Source organism: Periplaneta americana, chromosome 1 (genome assembly GCF_040183065.1).
Source record: "Periplaneta americana isolate PAMFEO1 chromosome 1, P.americana_PAMFEO1_priV1, whole genome shotgun sequence".
NCBI classification, from domain to species: domain Eukaryota; kingdom Metazoa; phylum Arthropoda; class Insecta; order Blattodea; family Blattidae; genus Periplaneta; species Periplaneta americana.
Window position 1 is genome coordinate 63,639,306 of NC_091117.1, and position 23,193 is coordinate 63,662,498.

General features: G+C 35.1%; 1 protein-coding gene and 1 long non-coding RNA gene across 2 annotated transcripts in view; one reads left to right on the top strand and one right to left on the bottom strand.

Annotated features, from left to right (window-relative positions):
- Positions 1-19,012, top strand: part of LOC138696374 (facilitated trehalose transporter Tret1-2 homolog) — a 106,926-nt gene extending 87,914 nt beyond the window's left edge. The window contains exons 5-6 of the mRNA XM_069821259.1: positions 734-1,006; positions 10,132-19,012. Coding sequence (XP_069677360.1) covers positions 734-1,006; positions 10,132-10,980 — 1,122 coding nt within the window. The 3' untranslated portion in view covers positions 10,981-19,012. The remainder of the gene's footprint in view (positions 1-733; positions 1,007-10,131) is intronic.
- The window catches only part of LOC138696386 (uncharacterized), a 160,631-nt gene that overhangs the window by 53,408 nt on the left and 84,030 nt on the right, over positions 1-23,193 (bottom strand). The gene's annotated exons all lie outside the window — the stretch shown is intronic.

Below are 23,193 nucleotides of genomic sequence, written 5' to 3' on the forward strand. Positions count from 1 at the left end.
ACATACCAGTAGAAAGAAGCACAATATTACTAAGTAAAATCGTACAAGGAATGTGCGCTGGTTCGATTCCTCATGGAGGAAGAAATTTTCTCATGAAATTTCGGCCAGTGTATGGGACGGTGCCCACCCAGCATCGTGATACACTTGGGGAGCTACGATAGGTAGCGAAATCCGGTTGCGAATACCAGCTATAACGGCTGGGGGGATCATCGTGCTAACCGCACGATACCTCCATTCTGGTTGGATGATCGTCCACCTCTGCTTCGGCATGTGGGCGTGAGACCAGCAGCCGGCTGGTCGGTCTAGGCCCTTCACGGGCTGTAGCGCCACGGATTATTATTTTAAAATCGTACAAGAAACCATACACACATCCCTCAGCGATACTTGGCAGTCAGTGCCATCTGGCGGGAATTTCATATATTCTCGAACACAGGGATCAAGATGAATTGTCAAGGCCGGTAAAGGAGAAACGAAGCGAGCATCGAGTCGGCCATGGTTTACATATTCAGTTTTTCATTTTTGCAGATAGTGGAGCCGTGGACGCTGTAAAATGGAGTGTCAAGTAGAGAAAGTGGAACGTTTCCAACATATTCTTCTTTTCTTTTACAGCATTACGACATTTTCCCGCGTATAATGGGAAAGTAAAAATTATTAATTTCTGCATATACACCTCATCAAGTTCAAAATTACACATTTGAGTATAAATAGTTAACGCGTAATTTTTCTATTTCAGGTGTTGGTGGGTGAGATCTCGGAGCCTCGCATCAGGGGCATCCTCACGGGCACCAACTTCCTCAGCCACTCGATCGGCATCCTGCTCGTGTACGTCATGGGCTCCGTCATGGACTGGGACGTGGTGTCGGGGGTCAGCACGATATTTCCCCTGCTTAGTCTAGTGGCCTTCATTCTGCTGCCAGAGAGCCCTGTGTGGCTGGTGAGACACAACAAGATCGCCGAGGCGGAGAAGGCGCTCAGGTGGTTACGAGGGGGTGGCGTGGGCATTCAGGTCAGTCAGAACACAGGGCTGTGTGTAACAGTCCATTTAAAAATGGCGTTTTGTTAAGCAATTGTGGAAACTTATCTTTACATTATTATTATTATTATTATTATTATTATTATTATTATTATTATTATTATTATTATTATTATTATTATTAATTGTCATTATTGAGTGTAATTAGTTACCACTGCCACTGGGTATTTATCCATTTGCAGTGTGAATAAATACATACATACACATACATACATTATTAAGCTTGTAATGTTAGGGACCGATAGGGTGCATTACAGTAGCTTCAAGTTGACTATCCATTCACAAGTAACCATGCATAAACAGTGTACCTGCTGAATATTCCGTTCGCCAGTCATTACTCTAGCATGCGTAAACAGTGTACCTGCTGAATAATAATGCCGAAGGTTAAAGGTTCTCAGGCGCATATTTTTGCAGCGGAATTTGGTGAGCGTTTTGAAGTGAATGACGGGAACATTATATGTAAATTATGTAATACAAACATACGAGATGACAAGCCATATTATATACAGAGACATTGTAGCAAGGGAAAAAGGAGGAAACTCAAACCCACGAATAATTCTATGATATTATTCCTCTGCATATATCGAAAGGTACGTAAAAATATATCTTTGTAATGCTATGTAGCTCATATTTGCTTTTAGAGCTGTCCAAGATTTATGTTCATGTTATTCCCGCAATCGATCGCAGAACAAAGTCGATGTCCTCGTACTAGCTCACGTCCCCGGTCTATGTACCATGCTGCAGTCAACATTTGTAATAGGTCCCCAATATTAGACAACAAGTCTGATTATTATTATTATTATTATTATTATATTATTATTATTATTATTATTATTATTATTATTATTATTATTATTGAGAAAGTTACACAACACCGAACTGCACGCATTGCATTCTTCACCTGACATAATTAGGAACATTAAATCCAGACGTTTGAGATGGACAGGGCATGTAGCACGTATGGGCGAATCCAGAGTGTTAGTTGGGAGGCTACATGGAAAAAGACCTTTAGGGAGGCCGAGACGTAGATGGGAAGATAATATTAAAATGGATTTGAGGGAGGTGAGATATGATGATAGAGAATGGATTAATCTTGCTCAGGATAGGGACCAATGGCGGGCTTATGTGAGGGCGGCAATGAACCTCCGGGTTCCTTAAAAGCCAGTAAGTAATTATTATTATTATTATTATTATTATTATTATTATTATTATTATAATTTGCTGCAAACAGTTAACTTTGAAATTTAAGAGATAAAGTTTCCAACATTTCTGATATCGAAAAGTGGTTTTTGACATGACTCTATGTGAACAGTGACCTCTCCCAGACCACCACATGGATTCTGTATACTACTGTTACTGTTATAGGCCATTCGTTATCTCGTGAAAACTACTTGCGCGTGAGGAGAAGAATAAAGTGGACTGGGAAGCTTCCCTCCCTCACTATGCTTCCACTGGAAGTTAGCTAGCTAACTTACCCTTACCATAAAGTTCTTACTCTGTGCAACGGTGCACGCATCCATTTGGTTTTACGAGATAACAAATGACCTATAATCACGAGCATAATCGATGAGGAATGATGTCAGTGAAATAATCATCTTTCTAAAAAAGTAATGGATCCACTTGTTATTCTTTCTTATATAAGGTAAGTGTATAGGTCATTCGTTATCTCGTGAAACTAAATTCGTGCGCCGTAGATCATAGTAATATCCATAAAGAGAGGGTAAGTGGGCTAGTTCCAGCTGCAAGTCGAAGCACAACGAGGGAGGGAAGCTTCTCAGTCCATTTTTTCCTTTCCCCTCACACGCAAGTAGGTTTCACGAAATATCTAATGGCCTATAAAATGAAATTATAAAAAAGTGATATCTCTAAAAGTGTTTTTGTGAGACATGGTAATAAATTATTTTGCATAATTTATCTTCAATCGAAAATTCCCCCCACCAAAAAAAATCGAACAAAGACATCTACACGATGCTTCTGTAACTTTGTTTCAAACTTTTAGCGATGATAGATGTGACAAATATGAACAATTTTCGTATAGCAATCCATATTCGGAAACGTTCCATTTGGTAGTTAGAAATTTTTATATGTGTGTTAATAACATTCAAGGGCCATGATAAATTTAAATAATTTGGTATTGTTTAATGTACATGTCATGATGTTGCCCAGATGAATTCTGTTAACATTACAAAATTCATGAGAATAATTAGTACAAACCTAACTTATAGCTTACATTAAAATAGCTATCTGACACTGAAACCTCAGCTCAGTTTATACGTAGCTGTCCTTGATGACGTTAGACTTATTTGGACTAAACATTGCGTAAGACAATTTTGGTTCACTTACAGTCTGATCCGTTTGGGTATGAATAATATTAATTTATTATTATAAAGGTATTATGATAGTAGGAAAAATTTTCTTACTGGTTATATTATGATTAAAAGATGGAAGTTTCCATATATGGCAATCAACAATGCATAATCTGAAAAGACAAATGAAAATCGTAGATGATTAAAATGGCTACTACAAATCAACAGCGGACACAATGTGTTCTTTGGTGTGCTAAATTTGAGAGTGTTAAAAAAGTTCAATGGGAATTTCGATGTGAGTATGGTGTGCGTAATGTACCTAAATAAGGTTATATAATGTTGTGGTATCGAACATTTGTAGAAAAAAGTTCTGTGTTAAAAAAACATGCACGAGGTCGCAGGCGAAACCCGGTACGAGAAGCAGCTATCTCTTGGCTTGGCCCCCAAACTCTCCAGATCTAACCCCTCCTGACTTCTTCGTGTAGGGTTTTGTTAAAGACATTGTCTATTCACAGAAACCCTGGAACATTGATGATCTGAGAGTAAAAATTACTCAAGCTTTTCAACAAATCACCCCTCTTATGTTACAACGGACATGGACTGAATTGCATCACCGTTATGAGTTGTGCAGGGTGAGCAATGGGGGTCATGTTGAGCTCTGAGGAATCTCCCATCTTTCAGTGTTTTATGCACAAAGTTTCAACAAATGAAGTTCAATAGTAAATGTTTTACGGTGTTTTTATTTTAGCCATACCCAAACAGATCACCCTGTAGTTTCTGGTTATCACAGAAAACTCGTATTCAGACATCTAGCTGGTATGCATTTCATTCTGTTGTTGTTTAGTCAACTATTCGAAGTTAGCTAGCGGAAGAGAAAATATAAATGGAAGAAACTCTGCAAGATTTTATCAGTCGGAATATCATTTCGATGTCAACTAGTCCATGTAATGTTTGTAAGAAATCACCAACATTTGCAAGAACAGAGAGTCTGTAACGAAATTCAGAAAGTTGGCCTTGCTGGCTGTCTACACTGACTGCCGAAAGTTGGCCTTGCTGGCTGTCCACACTGACTGCCGAAAGTTGGCCTTGCTGGCTGTCCACACTGACTGCCGAAAGTTGGCCTTGCTGGCTGTCTACACTGACTGCCGAAAGTTGGCCTTGCTGGCTGTTTACACTGACTGCCGAAAGTTGGCCTTGCTGGCTGTCTACACTGACTGCCGAAAGTTGGCCTTGCTGGCTGTCTACACTGACTGCCGAAAGTTGGCCTTGCTGGCTGTCTACACTGACTGCCGAAATTTGGCCTTGCTGGCTGTCTACACTGACTGCCGAAAGTTGGCCTTGCTGGCTGTCTACACTGACTGCCGAAAGTTGGCCTTGCTGGCTGTCTATATTGACTGCCGAAAGTTGGCCTTTTTAGCTGTCTATATTGACTGCCGAAAGTTGGCCTTGCTAGCTGTCTACACTAACTGCACATATCAAGGCTTGTCACTACCAAAATTATGAAAATTATGACTGACACCAAGTATATTAGAGTAAATATATGGTCAGTTGGAGGATTTTTAGGCCTGGTTCACGAATACTCTGACATCTTCGAATAATAGAGAGAGATTGTCTACAAGTCTATGAATTTCATTTGCAACTTTATTTTTTCTAAGAAAATAAATTGCTAAGATCACTAAAACCGGTAATTGAAGCTTAGATATAATTATTTCAATTTGTCATTGCTGGGAAACAAGCATGTGAGTTTAGATTTCAGCTATTTGTTTTAATTGCCACGTTTTACGCAGACTGTTTCAGAGGACTATCTTCAGCGCAATTACAATTGCTCCAGGGTATACCTATAAGCATTAACATTCAACAAATAATTATCTGCAAACATTCTTTTCTCTTAAACAGAGACACCATCGGCGTGGCTCAGTCGGTTAAGGCGCTTGCCTGCCGGTCTGAAGTTGCGTTCGGGCGCGGGTTCGATCCCCGCTTGGGCTGATTACCTGGTTGGGTTTTTTCCGAGGTTTTCCCCAACCATAATGTGAATGCAAGGTAATCTATGGCGAATCCTCGGCCTCATCTCGCCAAATATCATCTAGCTATCACCAATCTCATCGACGCTAAATAACCTAGTAGTTGATACAGCGTCGTTAAATAACCAACTAAATTAAACAGAGACCAAGTACAGTAATCAGAGTCTGTTGTCGGTAGCTGAAGAATTTCAATGCAATGAAAGCAGTTCTTAGACAAATTCACATTGCTAAAAACAAAGACCTTGAAGGAGAAATCCCTAAATGAATGCGTATTATATTCTGCTACAAGAGCTCAGCGCCTTCGACCCGCGAGTGTCACGTGCATGTTCCTTAAACATAGCTATTTTGATAATATCTTAATGACATTTAATGATTCTTGCGTGTTGACGCATTGAAAATATTTGAAAAACACAAAGAGATCTTCATTAAGACCTGTCACGCATGTGTTTCTACCACAACTTCTAGCAAGTAAGTTATTCTCTCGAATGTCATCTCAATATGTTATGTAACGAAGTCGTATCATCTACTACAGACCTGCACAAGGTTTGCGCTCTCCGAGCCGGCTCACAGCTCATGAGCGGAATGCAGATATTAGCTGCACTCTGTAAAGGGTGGACTGGAAGAAGGGGTGATCTCGTACAAAATATACACAAAACGAAGTACTATTACGAGTGTTTATGAAATGAATTCCCCTTTAGTGTTTGCAAAACTATCTTGGACTGTTATTAATTAATAAAGAAATATTTATTTTACAGAAATAATAGAAATTCTATAGCTACTTAAATGTACAATATCATTTTGTTATATTTTTATTTATCAGTATATCAAAACGAGATTTTATGCTGTTGGCAACTGAAAGGAACAGTAGCCTACTGATCGTAATGAAACATCAGTTACAGATGTTCGATGTCTGCCTTTATTAAATTTGATTATAGAAAACAGTTGCTCACAAACATAAATGTTGAGCCAAACATAGCAATCATTTTGACAGCCAGCCTGTGTAGTCGTGGATATTATTGCTAATGTTTAGTCTTGTAAAACTCAACCAGGCTAGTAGTATTATTCAAACGATCTTTAGCCCTTAGGTCACATTGAAGATCAATAAGTTCGAGCTGTATATCGTTAAATGTTTAATGTTATGTTCCGTCTTTTAGATTCCTCCATACTGTACTGTAGCAGTAGGTAAGCAACATGAAACAGTTACTGAGAACAGGCCTACTCACTGCACTCCACTAGATAGCTGAGTGGTCGTTTCCCTCTCCTCTACCTATAGCAAGTCTATGTCATTCTGACTTGTCTTCCTCTCCGTTTCGGCGAGTGGTAGGCCTAAACATCGCTCTCCCGCTCCGAAGGAGCGCGCGCGCTCGTTGAGCGCTGTTTGTGCAGGCCTGATCTACTAGATTATTTAACATCGGTGAAATTGGTGATATCGAGATGGTATTTTTCGCGACTAGGCCGAGGATCCGCTTTAGGATTGCCTAACATTCGCTTTACAGTTGAGGAAAACCTCTGAAAAATCCAACCAGATAATCAGTCCGAGTTCAGCTCCGGATCAGCAAAACTTAAATGTGTAAACAAAAGAGTCTATAAAAGCTATATTTAACTTATTATGAATTTAAAGTGTTTAAAGTTGAACAAATTTATAAATATACAATGTTATAATTTTATGACAAAAATCGAAATAAGTATCTAGTATACAGAATAAAAGTAAAATAATCGCGCACATTGAAGAGAAAGACAGAATACATTGAAACGAATAAAAAATATAAAATAAGTTTTGTGATTAAATGCACGGTTAATCAGAAAATTAAGTTGCAAGTTTCAGACGTCTGGCAACACAGCCGCTAACCTCTGTAGCCCACGATTACGACAGCCTTGTATATAGGCTACTGCGGGTATCACGGACACGTTGACAGACCGCGATAAATGTGTTTGGATTTTACACTTTCCTCTGCGGATATCAATCTGCGTAAAGCGTTTGAGCTGCCCGCGAACATCTTGTTTCGTCATAAATTAATAGCAAATTGTCCAGCATTTACCCAAAGAAAGAGGTAATAAAAACAATGTTCTGCTAAGTTCTTCTAGAAACTGGATATTTTCAAGTTTGTTATTATCCATGCAATAATTTTATTTTCACGGTAGTGTACTGTATATGCTGAAAGTGGCTGTTTTTATGAAAATTAGAGCTTACAAAAATAAGAGAGATCGAGTTATCATTTATCTTATCGTCTATTGCATTTCTATATGTTTTGATATTATTATTTTTAAGTTACTTCGATGTTAGTGTCTATGGCTTTGCCAAACGTTGTCTGATAGTCTCCTAACGTCTGACAAGGCTTTTTCTTATTAGGTTCTATATTTGGCAACTAAGATTTAGTAAGTACTAGTTTTTTATATTAATCCAGCAGAGAAATGAATTGTACTTGATGACTGTCTTTGTTTGAAAAATTATCATCTACATGTTCACTTTCTCAAGACAATGACCAAATAGAGGTTGAGAGGGAAAACAAAAGAGGATCATAAAACTGGCTTGGCATCAATTTTAATGTTGTTTATTTTAAGAGATTTTATAGAGTAGGTATATAAACAGGCAGATGCTAGAAATGTTTCAGATTCGGCTTGTAAGCATTAGCAAAACTTTATTCACTTCAAGAATCCTGGTTGCTAAAACACAGATGCTATTGTTATAGCTAGAAAAAGTACTCTGTCCCAGGAGGCTACAAGATTAAGTATTATTGGAGTTTTTTAAGTGAAGGACGTGCGTGCGTACATATATCAAGCTACTTGAATGACGGCTCATGAAACTATTGTTACGTAAGATAGGGCATAACAAAACCGGGACTGCTTTAACAATTGCACTAATATTTAGAATTTAAATAATTTTAACTATTTACACTAGAATACGTTGTTTTTAGTATTTACACTGTAATAAACAATGTAGGCCAAAATTGATCGAACGTCATTTACACTATTTTAAGCTTATATATTGTAGTGCAAGGTATTTTATTTCATAATACTGTAGTTTATTTATTTTGTAAATTTTGCACAATGATGTAAATAATATTTGATTCTGTAAGCCTCCATTCTCTATCATAGTGTAACAGTGAAAATAGCGTATTTTGGTTTGCATAGTGTAAACAACTGTCAAACATTGACTACTTTCGAAAGCACTTTGTAATAAAGACTGTTTTTCGTCTCTAGAATATGATCTTTCTTCAAATATTACTTCTGTATTATTTTTAATATATCAATAAAATTTTCCTCCATTATGTTAATCATTCCTTCGATCCAAATTGTCTTATTTAACACTAAATTGTACTTGTTTAACTCTTCAAACTTACATGTAACTAAACACATCTACATTTTTGCTTATTATTATTATTATTATTATTATTATTATTATTATTATTATCTGTGTTTATCTTATATTTGATATATACTGGTTAAGTGGAAGAGAAGGCCTTATGGCCTTAACTGTTAGTATCAGTAAAAATAAATCAAATAAACAAATGAACAATTTTTTTAAATTGTTGTAACGATCATCGTAGTATACCAGTCTTTATCATTAGAATACATTTCCAACAGTCTCCAAGATCAAGATTTGAACCATTAATACTCGTAGAACGTCAACTGCAGAACAAACAAGATGTAAATGTTCTCTTATAGTACCTGTGTCACGCGCCAACATGACGTCACATTAATATAGTCTATAAACAACTGAACTTAACTCCGTATGCTCTGGGACAGAATGCGACACCTTGTTATAACTTAATATTGGTATAGGGTAGACCAGGGTAATTGTAAACAGGGGATAATTGTAAACAAATGATGTGAAAAATGCAAAACTGTCAATATAAAAATTTAATTAGGATAATATTTAATTAACATGTTGGCTAACCTACAAAGCAGTTTGACGCCAAATAGGAGTAACTGCTTAGTTGTGAGCGAATGTTTTGTAAGAGTCTACAAAAAAAAGTTGAGAAAGAATTTTGCTTCACCTTCATTTTTAGGCATTGTAAGTAAAAGTACAGAGCTATTTTTTAAGAATAATATTGTTTTTATGAGTAATGTATAGTAGTTAACATTTATTACAATGGTTTTGAGATCTCCCATAAACTCAGTTCATTAAATTATGACGTGTTTACATTTGCCCCATAATTTTAATTGCTTGGGGTAATTGTAAACATGTTTTACTATGGTTACATTTCGTACTTTTCAGTAATCAAAGAGACCCCCACCCAAGTACACTGTAGAGGGTTTAGAGAGTCTTGTCACAGATGTGAAAAATGGTAACTACAGTTATCGTGAAGCTCAGAAGTTCCTATATCCGTCATATAACATAGGTTAGAGGAACGAAATGTACTAGTGACCAAAATTGGAGTTGAAAGGAGTACAGCTCTTTCTTCTGAAACAGAACAAAAAATGTTCAGTTGTCTTACAACCCGTGCGAAAATTGGTGTTTACAATTACCCTTCTCTCAAAGGGGTAAATGTAAACAGGTGGGGTAAATGTAAACTAGCAATTAAAAGATGAAAAAATTCAACCGTATTATTTTAAACTCATTTTCAGAGAAAAGAAAGATCTAAAAATAATACAATGTTTCTTTGTCATGCTTAACGTTACTGAAGGTTATGTAATGTTGAAATATATTTGAAATCAGTGAAAAGTGTTTACAATATTATCCTTGTCTACCCTACTAGAAATTACTTAGATTTTATTCACATGGCCTATTGCGTTTCTCTCCATAATAAAGTATTCTTTCTATTGGTAGGCGAAGCGAGAGTTGGAGCAGCTTGTCTTGAGATACCAGTCAGAAAAAGAAGAGGCACTGAAGAGGAGCACAGAAGATGCAGGCAACAACTGCTGCAATAATCTTTCAAAGCCTCACATACTTAAACCATTCGTCATCGTGAGCATGTTCTACCTGATCCAAGTCACCTCCGGGACGTACCTCGTGATATTCTACGCCGTGGACATCATCACTCAGGCCGGCAGCCGAGAGGGCCTGGGACTCGACAGGTTCTTCGCCGCCGTGCTGACGGCAGTCGTCCGCCTGGTGTTCACCATCATCATGTGCTTCCTGTTGCTCTGGACGGGACGCAGACCCCTCGCACTCGTCGCAGGGTTCCTGCAGGCTTTGTCCGCCATCTCTCTGGGAGCGTTCCTGTACCTCAAGAACGGCATTTCCATCACAGATTACGAGTTTCCGGCCTGCAAGTATCTCATCATCGGGAGCATGCTGGCGTACGTGGCCTTCAATACTTGCGGATACTTCTCCATGCCCGGCATTGCCATGGGAGAGCTTTTGCCTGCGAAGATCCGCGGCTCTGTAGGTGGGTATATTCTCGCAGGAACATACCTTGGTTTCTTCGTAACCACCAAGATCTTCCCATGGCTCTGTAACGTGCTAGGAGTTCATGGAGTCTTTACAGCCTTTGGTGCCATCGCGTTTGTCGGAAGTTTCTTCATGTACCTCTTCTTGCCAGAGAGCAGCGGGAAATCTCTCACAGAAATTGAGAACTACTTCCGTCAACCGAATGTTCTGTGGGTTGGAAGGAATCGAGTTCTACGACGAAGAGGATTTGTACCAGAGACCTACGAAATGCAAGTCCGATGTTGAAGAAACAAAAACAATCTCATGTCCCTGATATCAGTCTGTGATTAAGTTGTCACCATGCCCAATATTAGGCTCGAAGTTATCGGGTTCAAATCTAGCTCATAGCGGCCTAATCTCAAGAACGATTAAAACATCTTTATCATGGTTTTTCCCAAAGGAAAATAGAAGTCCAGGATCTAAATGTTGTTGATTAAGGCATGGAAAAGAAATTCAACTAAAAATATGCAAACCTTTCCTCGTCCATGACAATATTCAGCGCTGGTAGTTACCATTCCAAGAAACAGGTATTCGACCTAACGCCTTATATGTTCCCAAATCATGAGTAGAATTGTTATCACCACCGGAATGGTCTGAGTTATCATATCTGAGGTCTTAAACGTATGTGCAGCAGAAGATAATTATTGAGAAGATTGTCAAGACACTCAGCATGTTTGGAGTCTATCAATTTCCTTAGTTTTAAGAGAGGACAATTTCCTCGATTCTCAGAAAGATTTCAGCAAAGAAAGTTTCGAAAGTGAAATAGGGGAGGCCCGTTGCTTTCTCCCACTCCTAAACTAATATAAACTGCAATTACCTATCGGAGCAACGAGATGACAGTGCTTCATTTGAAAACAAGTTTCCGAAGTAACCCTTCGAAAGAATTGAGACTGCGTTCTGTTGGGTTAATAACTAGCCTAGTGATACCCAAACTTTGTCGGCTTACGATGTCCTTGGTTTCTCAGAGTATTCCTGCCGCCTCTAGGCCAAAATAAATATGTAACATTTCCAGTTAATAAGAGAGTTAAGTCCTAACAACTTAAATACATTTGTCGTAACAGTATAAATTGCTAGGAAAACATATTTCTTACGATCCGATCCCGCAGCATGTACGAGAAGAAGTGATTTTGGTAAACATACCGTTAAATCGTTCATACTAGAGTGCACTAATTTATTTTGTGTTGCGTAACAATCTAAATGTTATTCAATTTGTGTCTCGTCACAGTAAAAATTCAAAATAAGGTTTAAATTCGATGTAATCCACTCTAACAGAAGCCGTCCATATTTTTTTATCTGCATATTCCTAACAATAGCAACAGCTTTTATAGGTTATGTTCTCCCATGAGGTCAAATACGAGTATCATTTTGAGGGGCAACAGTAATTACAAACTTATTATCAGCAATCCCATACTTAGGAATCGATATGGTACAATGAGTATGAGGAGGTTTCGCTGTAGATAACGGAACACTAAATCGATTCTTCACATTCCATTTTTTATTGATTTCAGTTCATAAACGGAATTCTTCAGATTAGTGAAGTCCGGGAAGGTCTTCATTGACCATACCTGGAGGTAGATATTATGCAAAGTTTTATACCAACAGTAGCTTTTAAACAACAAACTCAATTTTTTTTTACACTTTTGACCCAAAACTATAGTCACATAAAAGAGACTTTTGTAACAGACGATGAATAGTGATGGGTATGCATCTGTGAACATTGCTATCCGGAATATTCCCTCAAAAACTTCCAGAAACCAAACGGAAAGATTGTTAAAATTAAGTGGTATTATTGAAATCACACTGAAAATTCTGTTAACTAGACACATATTTCATTTGTAAAACACAGGAAACCATTAAATATAAACGCAGACTCTTATCTTTCTTTGAAAGCTTATGTATTAACTGTTTAGCAACTATACAAAAGAAAAAGTTTTTTTTTCAATTGATCAGCAATTTTATTGCTATTTCAGAGTAGGGGAAATCAGTCTAAAATGACATATCGGTAACATTTTGTTTTTGCTCTATGGACCTCTGGAGAAAGAACTAAGGAAGAGATTAGTGAAGTGCTTTGTGTGGAGTGTAGCATTGTATGGGGGGCAGAAACATGGACATTACGACGAAGTGAAGAGAAGCGAATAGAAGCAACTGAAATGTGGATATGGAGAAGGATGGAACGTGTGAAATGGACAGACACAATAAAATGAAGCTATATCGGAAAGTGTGTGTGAAGGAAGAATGATGTTGAAACTGATCAGGAAGAGAGAAAAGAATTGGTTGGGTCACTGGCTGAGAAGATATTGCCTACTGAAGGATGCACTGGAAGGAATGGTGAACGGAAGAAGAGTTCGGGACAGAAGAAGATATCAGACGATAGACGACATTAAGATATATGGATCATATGCGGAGACAAAAATTAAGGCAGAAAATAGGAAAGACTGGATAATGATGGGTTTGCAGTGAAAGACCTGCCCTTGGGCAGAACACTATGAATGAATGAATGAATGAATGAATCATGGTCTGAATGATGATTCTTAGGTATTCAAATTTCATTATTACAACCGCCAAATTTATCAACATACAAATGTGGTTGAATATACAGATGCTATTTACACATATTCTGTGTATTCAACCGCATTTGTATATAGATAACTTTGACGGTTTTAACAATAAAATTTGAATATTATTGCACAGCTTATCGGACCCAATATGGTTTTCAAGATAGTTCTTAGATTATTTTATGTGAAACATTTGCCTCATCCAGTTATTTAACTCCTGTTCTCACGTTAATGTTTTACGTTAATATAAATCATGATATTTAAACAAATTTGAAAATGTATATAATATGTGTTTTTAGACAAATTTCAGGGTAAAATGACATAGGGACTGTTCAGAAATGAAGATTTGGCGTAAATGGTATGAGTTTAATAGGCATTTTTTGCTCTTTTGCTCAGTCCATCACATTCTATGTGTGCACAAAACTGGCACTGTTGACATTTTTACCAACGTTCACCAGGTCTTGATTGTGAATATAGTTCATTGCAGTGAAAACAGGGAGAATCTGCAGCAACAACACTTTGGTCATCAAAAATGTCTTCTGCATGGAATGTCTCTTTTCAGAAATTAAGTTTCTTTTTCCTGCAATAGTTTTTCTTTTGCATGTTTCTCTTGGTTTTTTTGCGTAAGTTCTTTCATATATATATATACTGCTAGTAAACATAGTAGTCTTCTTGACTTTTCGTTTCCTCTGGAGTCTATCACGGTTTGAAGTGGGAGGAACAGGGTTGATTGTTGCTATTGGCACCTGTGTCATTTTAACCGAACATATGGTGTGACATCGGTGATTCATTCGAAAATGCTGTGAACATTGCGTGCACTAGTAAAGCTTTAATTCTCCTTATATAAAGTTCAAAGAGTGCATTACAAGATCAATAATAATTTTACACGAAATAATAACTCCAACAATGCAATCGAATAAATATTCGCGAAAGGAAAAAATATATTGAGTGCTTACCTTTCAGTTTTCGGCTCTTAGTAGGAAGAAGAAAGCCGACTGATTGGTGCCATTAATGTAGGAACAGGGTAGACAATTCACCTTTCTAAATAGTATATTACAAGTGGCACTGTCAAAGTCGTTTAGTCAAAACCTTTACCATGTCATTTTACCTGAATAATGTCATTTTAGGCTGATTTCCTCTGCGTAGAGTAATAGATAAAAATAATATAGAGGTAATTCAAAAAACTTCTCAACAATAATATAAACATGTTCACTACAAGTACAAATTATGAAATTATATCAAATTTTTTACCAAGTTTGTAATGTTGAGAACCAGTACGTTTATGAAGAGATCCATTTATTGTTTCACTAAACAGATATGTATTCAAAACCAGGCTCAACTCCTAGGGCTAATTCGATATGCAATTGATCATTTATAGTAAACGAAGGGGCGTTGAAAGCGACAAAAAAGTACTCTTATAATAATAATAATAATAATAATAATAATAATAATAATGAACAGTTGAAAAATCTCATGTTACAATGCGGAAATAATAATGTGATTATTAATAATATTTTATATATTTTATGTTTTGTCAAAAATTAAGAATAGTAAAAAAATTCCAGTCTAGGAATACTTCCAATAATCACCCAGGAATATTCCCAAACAAATTTATTCCCACATCCCAACACCAGTGGTGAAGATAATACCTGGCCTATTTCTAGCAAGTACAAGACATCATACTGGCAGCGAACACCTATCCATTACTGAGGCAGAATAAAATTACAGCTTCTTGCTTCTGCGCAGCATCAAGGCTGCTCATTAACCTTGTGTCATCACGATTGGCTTTCATACAAGTCGGATTTAATAGGCTATTAAACGCCGTACACATAATTGTGTAGCTTTCTTACAAACTCATGGTAATAATGTTGAATACGTCAGTCACATACTATAGTTTATACATATAAAACTGCAGAATGCAATGAAATTAAAGTTGGTGCATATGAAAGCTACACTCACGCTTCGACTAAAGTCACATTTCGCAAATTTTGTCCATCTTCTGTCCTGCGCGGTTATAAATATAAACAACAAAATACAATGCTTAACTTTCATTATAAACATACTTAAAACAAATTATAGTAAAATTAACTTCGACTTCTGACAGCTCTCTAGTCTCATGGTTTACGGGTCTGCTGCCATGGTAACGTTGACAACTTGCTGCTACTGCTAAAAAATATAGGAGTTGGTCAATCAATCACGCGCAATATGTATGATAATGTAGCAGCATTGCTCGCGAACTTGGGCGAAGAGAGCAGGGGACGTCAAACGATGATTGGCTATTTCCAAGGTTAACCTTGGTTGCCATGACATCTCGTAAACCACGTGGTTTGTGACCTAAGCGGCTAGCGAGCTGTCAGAAGTACAGTGAAACGTCGAGTCTACTGTAGCTGTTCTTATACATTTTAAGGTGTACCCAACGACTGAAGGAGAAACTCAATTCCATTTTAAGTTTATCCTACGACGAAATTATAATTTTCGCTGTTTTAACGATACTGCTTCCAACTACAAATTCCGCATTCCTTGGGTTCCGGGCAGTCAACTGAAGATATTTCTTCCTTCCACAAATGCTGAGTCTTGTAAAGGGTCTTCCAACAAGTGTGTCACACTTTTAAAATGAAATAAATGGTATAAACGAAAGAGGTTTATTTATTTAACTACTATTATTTTGAAGCACACTTAATGACATTACGTATAGAAGAGAACGTCAGTTAAATGGCCGCCGCGGCTTCGTTGGGTTGCGCGTATCGGGTTTTCCAATTTTAAATAACAAACAAACGTAAACCAGGCTCAATTTCACGAATAACGCACGTGATATTGTCTCTTAGGTCATTAACTGTTTCTGGCTTGTTGGCATAAACCTATTATTTAACATAACCCCATAAAAAGTAATCCAGCGGCGTTAATAATAATCACATGATCTCGGGTGCCAGTTAACATCACCACCACGCGAAATGACGAAGTCTCTGAACTTCTCCCTTAAAAGGTCGACTGTTTCGTGAGCAGTATGACACGTGGCACCATCTTGCGGAAACGAGACGTTTCTGAGATCCATACCTTCCAACTGAGGCGAAAAATAATCCCTTATCATAGAACACTTGTCTTATACACATCGTAAACTTCACGTAATGAGCGGAATGCATGACGAATGGATGACGTTTTTAATAATAAATTTTAATAATTTCTACGCGTTGTGGAATGGTGTAACGTTTCATGATTATTTGCCAAGAACAACTGTAACCATGGGAGAGATATGACTGCTATAGCTTCATAAACACGGCAGCTATTATAATGTTAAAAGTAGGACACTCTTATTGAAAGACTCTATACTTGGTTTTCTGTTACCTTAGGTGGTGGTCTTACATCGTTCTGATTACATGACAAAGCGTTACTTTCAAGTTCTGTTGATTTATAATCCTCACAAAAGAAAGTAATCTGTTGAAGAGACCAATTTCTTGAAGTAGATACTGAAGGAATTATAAGAAAAGTGAACTTATTGCACCCTTCATGCACTTCACGGGTATGGTTCTCCGACTTTTTTTAATATATCCATTTACTCAATATGTAATTAAATACATCTGCATTCATTAATAATTTATGTACATTTCATTTTGACTATATACAGAGTGATTCAGAAGTCCGGCGACATAGACGATCTCCATTATTAGTGCAGATAGCGAAAACTGGAAAGAGGGGAAAGTTGTTGGAAATAAGTAGTTTTCAATCTAACGTGCTTGAATTTTGAATGTAGAATACACCGTTGAGGCTGATGGCCTACACTAGAACGACACACCCGTCAGTCCCAACGCTGCCAAATTAGTGGCTTTTCTGCTAGTTCTACAGACATTAGATACGTATCGTATCGAGTAAATTACAAAATGATGACGATAATTAGCAGTGTTGCCAATACAAGTTCAGGAAAATCTCTACGGAGTCAGTTGTCGGATGATTTATAGCGAAAAATGTAGCTCGTCAAGTTTCTTCGATCACAATTTTTCCATTATTGCAGTGTTGTAAACTCCATCTGTTGGAATTCAACTATTAATTTTTTCTATGTATTTTATGTACATAAGAAATATTCTCTAAAAAAAAATTTATTATATACTGCAATTAATACAATTACACGGAAACAAAAGTGAGAAATTTAACAATTATGAAGAATTTTACAAGCAAATGAAACTTGAATGTTTTTTGCACTAACTCAAAATATTTTGATAGCATCTCACTTCCTGCAAATGAAGTTTTTGCTACCCAAAAAATCATTTGATAACATCAGATTTAAATTTCATTTACCAAATACACATTTGCAGTATTACAACTTCTTAGTGTAGCCTACAGGAAGCTAATGTTCTTTGTCTGGTCTATTAACTTTCTTGTCTTACGTTATAATAATAAAATGTAATTTTCAAAATTTGGTAACATTAATACACTTTCAACAAGTACCAGAAATGCTACATTACAGCTGAAAACTTTTCTACCAAAGAGCTTGGACAGAAATATTTATTTACAGTATTTACACGAACAATATACTACATTCGAAATGCATAACAAATTACTTTCAATTGAAACAAAATTTAATTAAAATCAGATATGAAAATTAACTTTAGAATAAAGAAATCTCATTAAAATTAAGCTGCATTTTCGTATGTGGCTAACATTTTCTTGTAACGATCTCCCAACTGATAGCAACGATGCATTGCTACAGCCCCATATTCCTTATCCACTTGTGCATAAATAATTCGTTCTTCCATAGTGTGCACACACTCACTGCAAGAACTTTAAATCTTATTAACCGCTAACTCATGTGTACCTGGAGGAGGATTCGATTACTAATTTACCCATGACGGATCCTTTATCAATTTTACAGATATTTAAACCGAACTTACAATATTTTTCGATTCAAAACTCTACTTATACGGTCTTACTAATCAACCACGCATAGTTTTTATATAGACTTAAACAGAGTTGGGTCAGAAAAGTTACTAATAAACCATGCAAAAGCGATGGATGTTTAAACAGCCTGTAACTGTACATGAAAATTATTTTGCAGTAGTCCATACACGAAATCCCTTGTTTAAGCGTTGTATGTAAAGAAAAAAATGGCCGCCCCTCTAACAGCTGTTCGTATCGATTGTCATTTGATGATGATAGTTGCCTTGTAACCACAGAAGAACAAAGCAAAGAGCACAGAATAATTAGAATAATATTGCTGTAGCTGTACTTTTTGACCAAAATAAGGCTTGAAAATCGATCAGGCCCAGTTTTACTTCGATACTTAGCGCGGCACACTAGCGTTCACTATCGGATGCAATAGAGAACCTCAGTTATTCTATTACTTTTGGTAATGAAGTAATGACGAAACTATGAAGTAGCTGTGTAACAGTTGTACTGTAATACACGACGTAGGTTATGTAGTGGTTATTAGTTAGTAAGGATTTGTAAACGAGCTATTCATTGTGTAAGTAAAAAACATTTAAACGTTTGTATAAGAGTTTTTATTAATAAGACCGACAAAAATTTGCATAACGCATGTGGTGTTGCTGATTAAGTTTAGTAGGCAACTGAAATATTTAAACAGGTATTTTTACTCTCTCCTATGTGAGATGTTAAAATATAATGTATGAAAAAAATTTAATTCTGTGATATAGATATTTTTCTACTGAAATGTATTATCTTGAATATATTGAAATAAAATAGATCAGTATTTGTTTAATTCCTTTGAAGAAGTGTATTATTTTCTTTGCAACATGAGGAGACTGTGAAAGGTACGAGTAAGTCTGGTAGTAAGGTTGCAAATTATACGCTTGCACATCAGAAAATCAGAAATGGTAAGCCGAAGTATGTTGTAAGAGGTTTACATCCTAAGCTAACCCGCGAATTAATAGCGGTAGTGATGGTGACAATGACGATCAGAGCCTGATTTACATGTAGAATACATGTTAAGGCACATTTACACTGTGTAACAACGTTTACAACACGTGCTGACATCAGGCTTCAACAAAAACGCGAAAAAGCAAGTTGTAAAAATGCTGGGTATATACTGAAAACAAAAAATAATTTTTCGTCAGTGAGCGGTAAATACAAAAAAAAAAAAAATGCTGGGAAATACTTTCATAATATTAAGAGCATTTACACCGGCGCAACATTGTTGCCAACATAGCTATGAGCATTTAATTTCATTTGAGCGTCAAGTTTTTGTGCTTTTAATATTGTGTATCCCATTCCTTGATTAATACTTGAAGGGAGGGCTAAGGTAGCGCAGAGACTAACGAACGCGCACTGCCTCGGCCAGACGGGCGCTCTCCCCGGTTAAATCGGTCCTGTAACCACGGCAAGAAAAGAACATCCTTACATTATTCATTTATTCACACTTACCCACTCATTCGCTCACTCACTCATATTAGTCGCATACTTACTCAGGCACTGTGTTATTTATTTATTTATTTATTTATTTATTTATTTATTTATTTATTTATTTATTTATTTATTTATTTATTTATTTATTTATTTATTTATTTATTTATTTATTTATTTATTTATTTATTTATTTATTTACTTATTTATTTATTTAGGAACGTATTTATTTATTTATAGACTTATTGATTTGTTTGTTTATTTATTTATTCATTCACTTAGTGATTTGTTTATTTATTTATTTACTTATTTATTTATTCTTTAATTTACTCATTTAGTCTTTTATTTATTTATTCACTCATTCCTTTATGCATTTATGTATCTACCTTTCCATTTATGTATGTATGTATGTATCACCTTTCCATCTATGTATATATGTATCTACCTTTCCATCTATGTATGTCTGTATCTACTTGTATCTGTATCTATGTCTATATGTATCTATTTGTGTATCTATGTATATACTGTATGTATCTATCTGTGTATCTACAGGGTGATTCACGAGGATTTACCGTCGCTTACGGAGCTTATTTCCAAAGACATTCTGAGCAAAAAAAGTCATATAAACATTTGTCCTAATCACAATATTTTCAAAGTTACATTTATTTTAATTTTTTTTAAATTTAATTTAAATATACAGAATAAAGAATATAATTACAAACAAACAAGAGAAATAGAAATAAAATAATACAAACAATATAAAAAAGGAGATACAGTAGTATTAACAAAATTTGAGACCGAATGAGCAGCGCTCGTGTTCGGTCGCAGTTCAGATATAATATCAATAGGCCTATAAGAGAATATAAAATGAAATAAAATAGGAAATAGAATTAAAATTACAGTTACAGAAATTATATAGTACAATATTAATATAAGAGAAATATATAAAATAAAAAAAAATAATAAAAATAAATAAGTAAAATAAAATGGAAACTAAAATTTAAATTACAGCTGCAATGGAATTATATAATATAATATAATATTAACACTAGGGAAGAATAATATCGCACGTGAAAAGTAGGACTAATATATATATTTCAAAATTATAGAATACAAATATAATATAGGTTGATTTATTCATACACATATGCTATAAATTTATTTAATCAAATTGAAGATATTAACACGTTTCTAATTTTCTTGTTATATGTTAGTGGGTTACATGTTAGAAGTTCTGGGTGTAATTTAGTTGAAGCATTGTACAACCGAGGGCCAAAATTAATGCTATGCTTTAGACCAGCAGATGTGAGACATTTAGGTTCTACTAATGTTGAATTAATATTTCGTCTTGTGTCATAATTATGTGCCTGTAATATAAACTTATTACGATTTTTATGATAAAATTTTAACAGCGTATACTTATAAATTTGTTCATTATTAAATATATTAAATTCAGAATAAATTAATTTCGTTGGATAATCGAAACGTTTCTTCAAACACGTTTTTAATTATTCGTTTTTGTAGTAAATTTAACGGACTAAGATTAATTTTTGTACTTCCACCCCAAACAATTATACCATATTGAATGATAGACTGAATATTGTCCAAATAAATATTTCGTAGAACTCTAATGGGTAAGTAGCATCGAAGATTAACGAATTTATAAATTGTTTTACGAAGCCTCTTACAAAGATAAGTAATGTGATGAGGCCATTATAAATTCTGATCAATAATGATACCCAGATATTTGACATACGTGGCTTCTTTCAATGGTGGACATTTACAACTTTTGGGATCTAAACAATTTTCACTGTGTATTATTAGTCTATATTCATCGCTAAATTTTAAATTTTGAACACTGGCAGCTGTTAACGAAAAAGGAACTAAAGTTGATTTAGATATATTTAAAGAAAGGAAGTTGGAATTAAGCCATTTTTAACAATATTAGCACCTATATTAGCATTTCTATATGCTTCTTGCCAAGAAAAACCACTGAAAATAACTACTGTATCATCCGCATATGAATATATAGATCCATTAAATTTTTCTAAATTTATATTTAGCACATCATTAACATATATTAGAAATAAAATAGGTTCCAAAATTGTTCCTTGCGGTACACCTATATCAATATATTTGTATTCATTAAATTGATCTTCAATTTTGATCATTTGCCTTCTGTTACTAAAATATAATTTGAAGTTGTTAGTAAAATATCTTTTTTCTTGAGTTTTACGGGTAAAGAATATTACAAAATTATATGATATTTTTTACTCAGAAAGTCTTTAGAAATAAGAGACGGTAAATCCTCGTGAATCATCTTGTACATATGTATGTATACCGGTATATATATACACACATATATACATATATATATATATATATATATATATATATATATATATATATCTGTGTGTGTATCCATCCATCCATCCATCCATCCATCCATCCATCCATCCTTCTATCTATCCATCGATCTATTCACTCGTCCATCCATTCATTCAGTCGTTCATTCCTTCATTTATTTATTTATTTTATTTATTTACTTATTTACTTATTTATTTATTTATTTACTTATTTATTTATTTATTTATTTATTTATTTATTTATTTATTTATTTATTTATTTATTTATTTATTTATATATTTATTTATTTATTTATTTAATTTCGAAAAAGGCTAGACGAATTTGTAAAGAAATTTCCAATTCAGGATGAATTTCTTAAGCATGCAGAAGATATTTAAAACAATGTTTCATATTGTCGAATAGATGGCCCGTCTGTTTCAGAGGGTGTGAAGATGAAACACGAAAGTAGGAGTGTAATATTGGAAAGAAAGCGGGTCGCAGCCTTTACAATTTTAATAACCCAGCATTTTCCTGGAGAAATCACAAAAACCCCAAGCAAGAATTCTTAATACATTACAAAATGAGTGGCACAGGGTCACAAGACAATAGCAGAGAGAAATAAATAGGTTTATTGTCTGCGTCTTCGTCAGTATCCCAATGTTAGCAAAATTCCCCATACTTAGGCCTATAGATAACTTTCCTCTTCGGTACAGGAAAATAAATACATGCTTCGTCTTCTTCTTCGGTGTTCAGTTCTTTTGCTTTTTCAAGCACTTTCATCTTTATATTTTGCGATATTCTTGTGACATGTAATTAACACGATATCAAACCTTGAAAATAGATTATGCAGGACAACACATTGACAACATATGCCCTTTACTGTACTCAGACCGACAAAATATTAAATTTAATTTACTAAATTTCCCGTATTAGGGGCTTCCGCATGGATAAAGACATATAAACAACTTGAAATTTATAATAAAATAACAAGGGTTTAATATAAAAATACAACAATTACAGCTCTAATATATAAATCAATCTACAAAAAATAACAAATGAAAGAATATGATTTATTTTTACACAAAAAATTTAAGCAAATTATTAAAGGGGTAGGAAAATAAATTCAACTAACCGTGATCTCTATGTAGTGTCGAAGCATACACCATAGCTGCATGTTACATTTTTCATCTCGCATCTCGCTTAATAA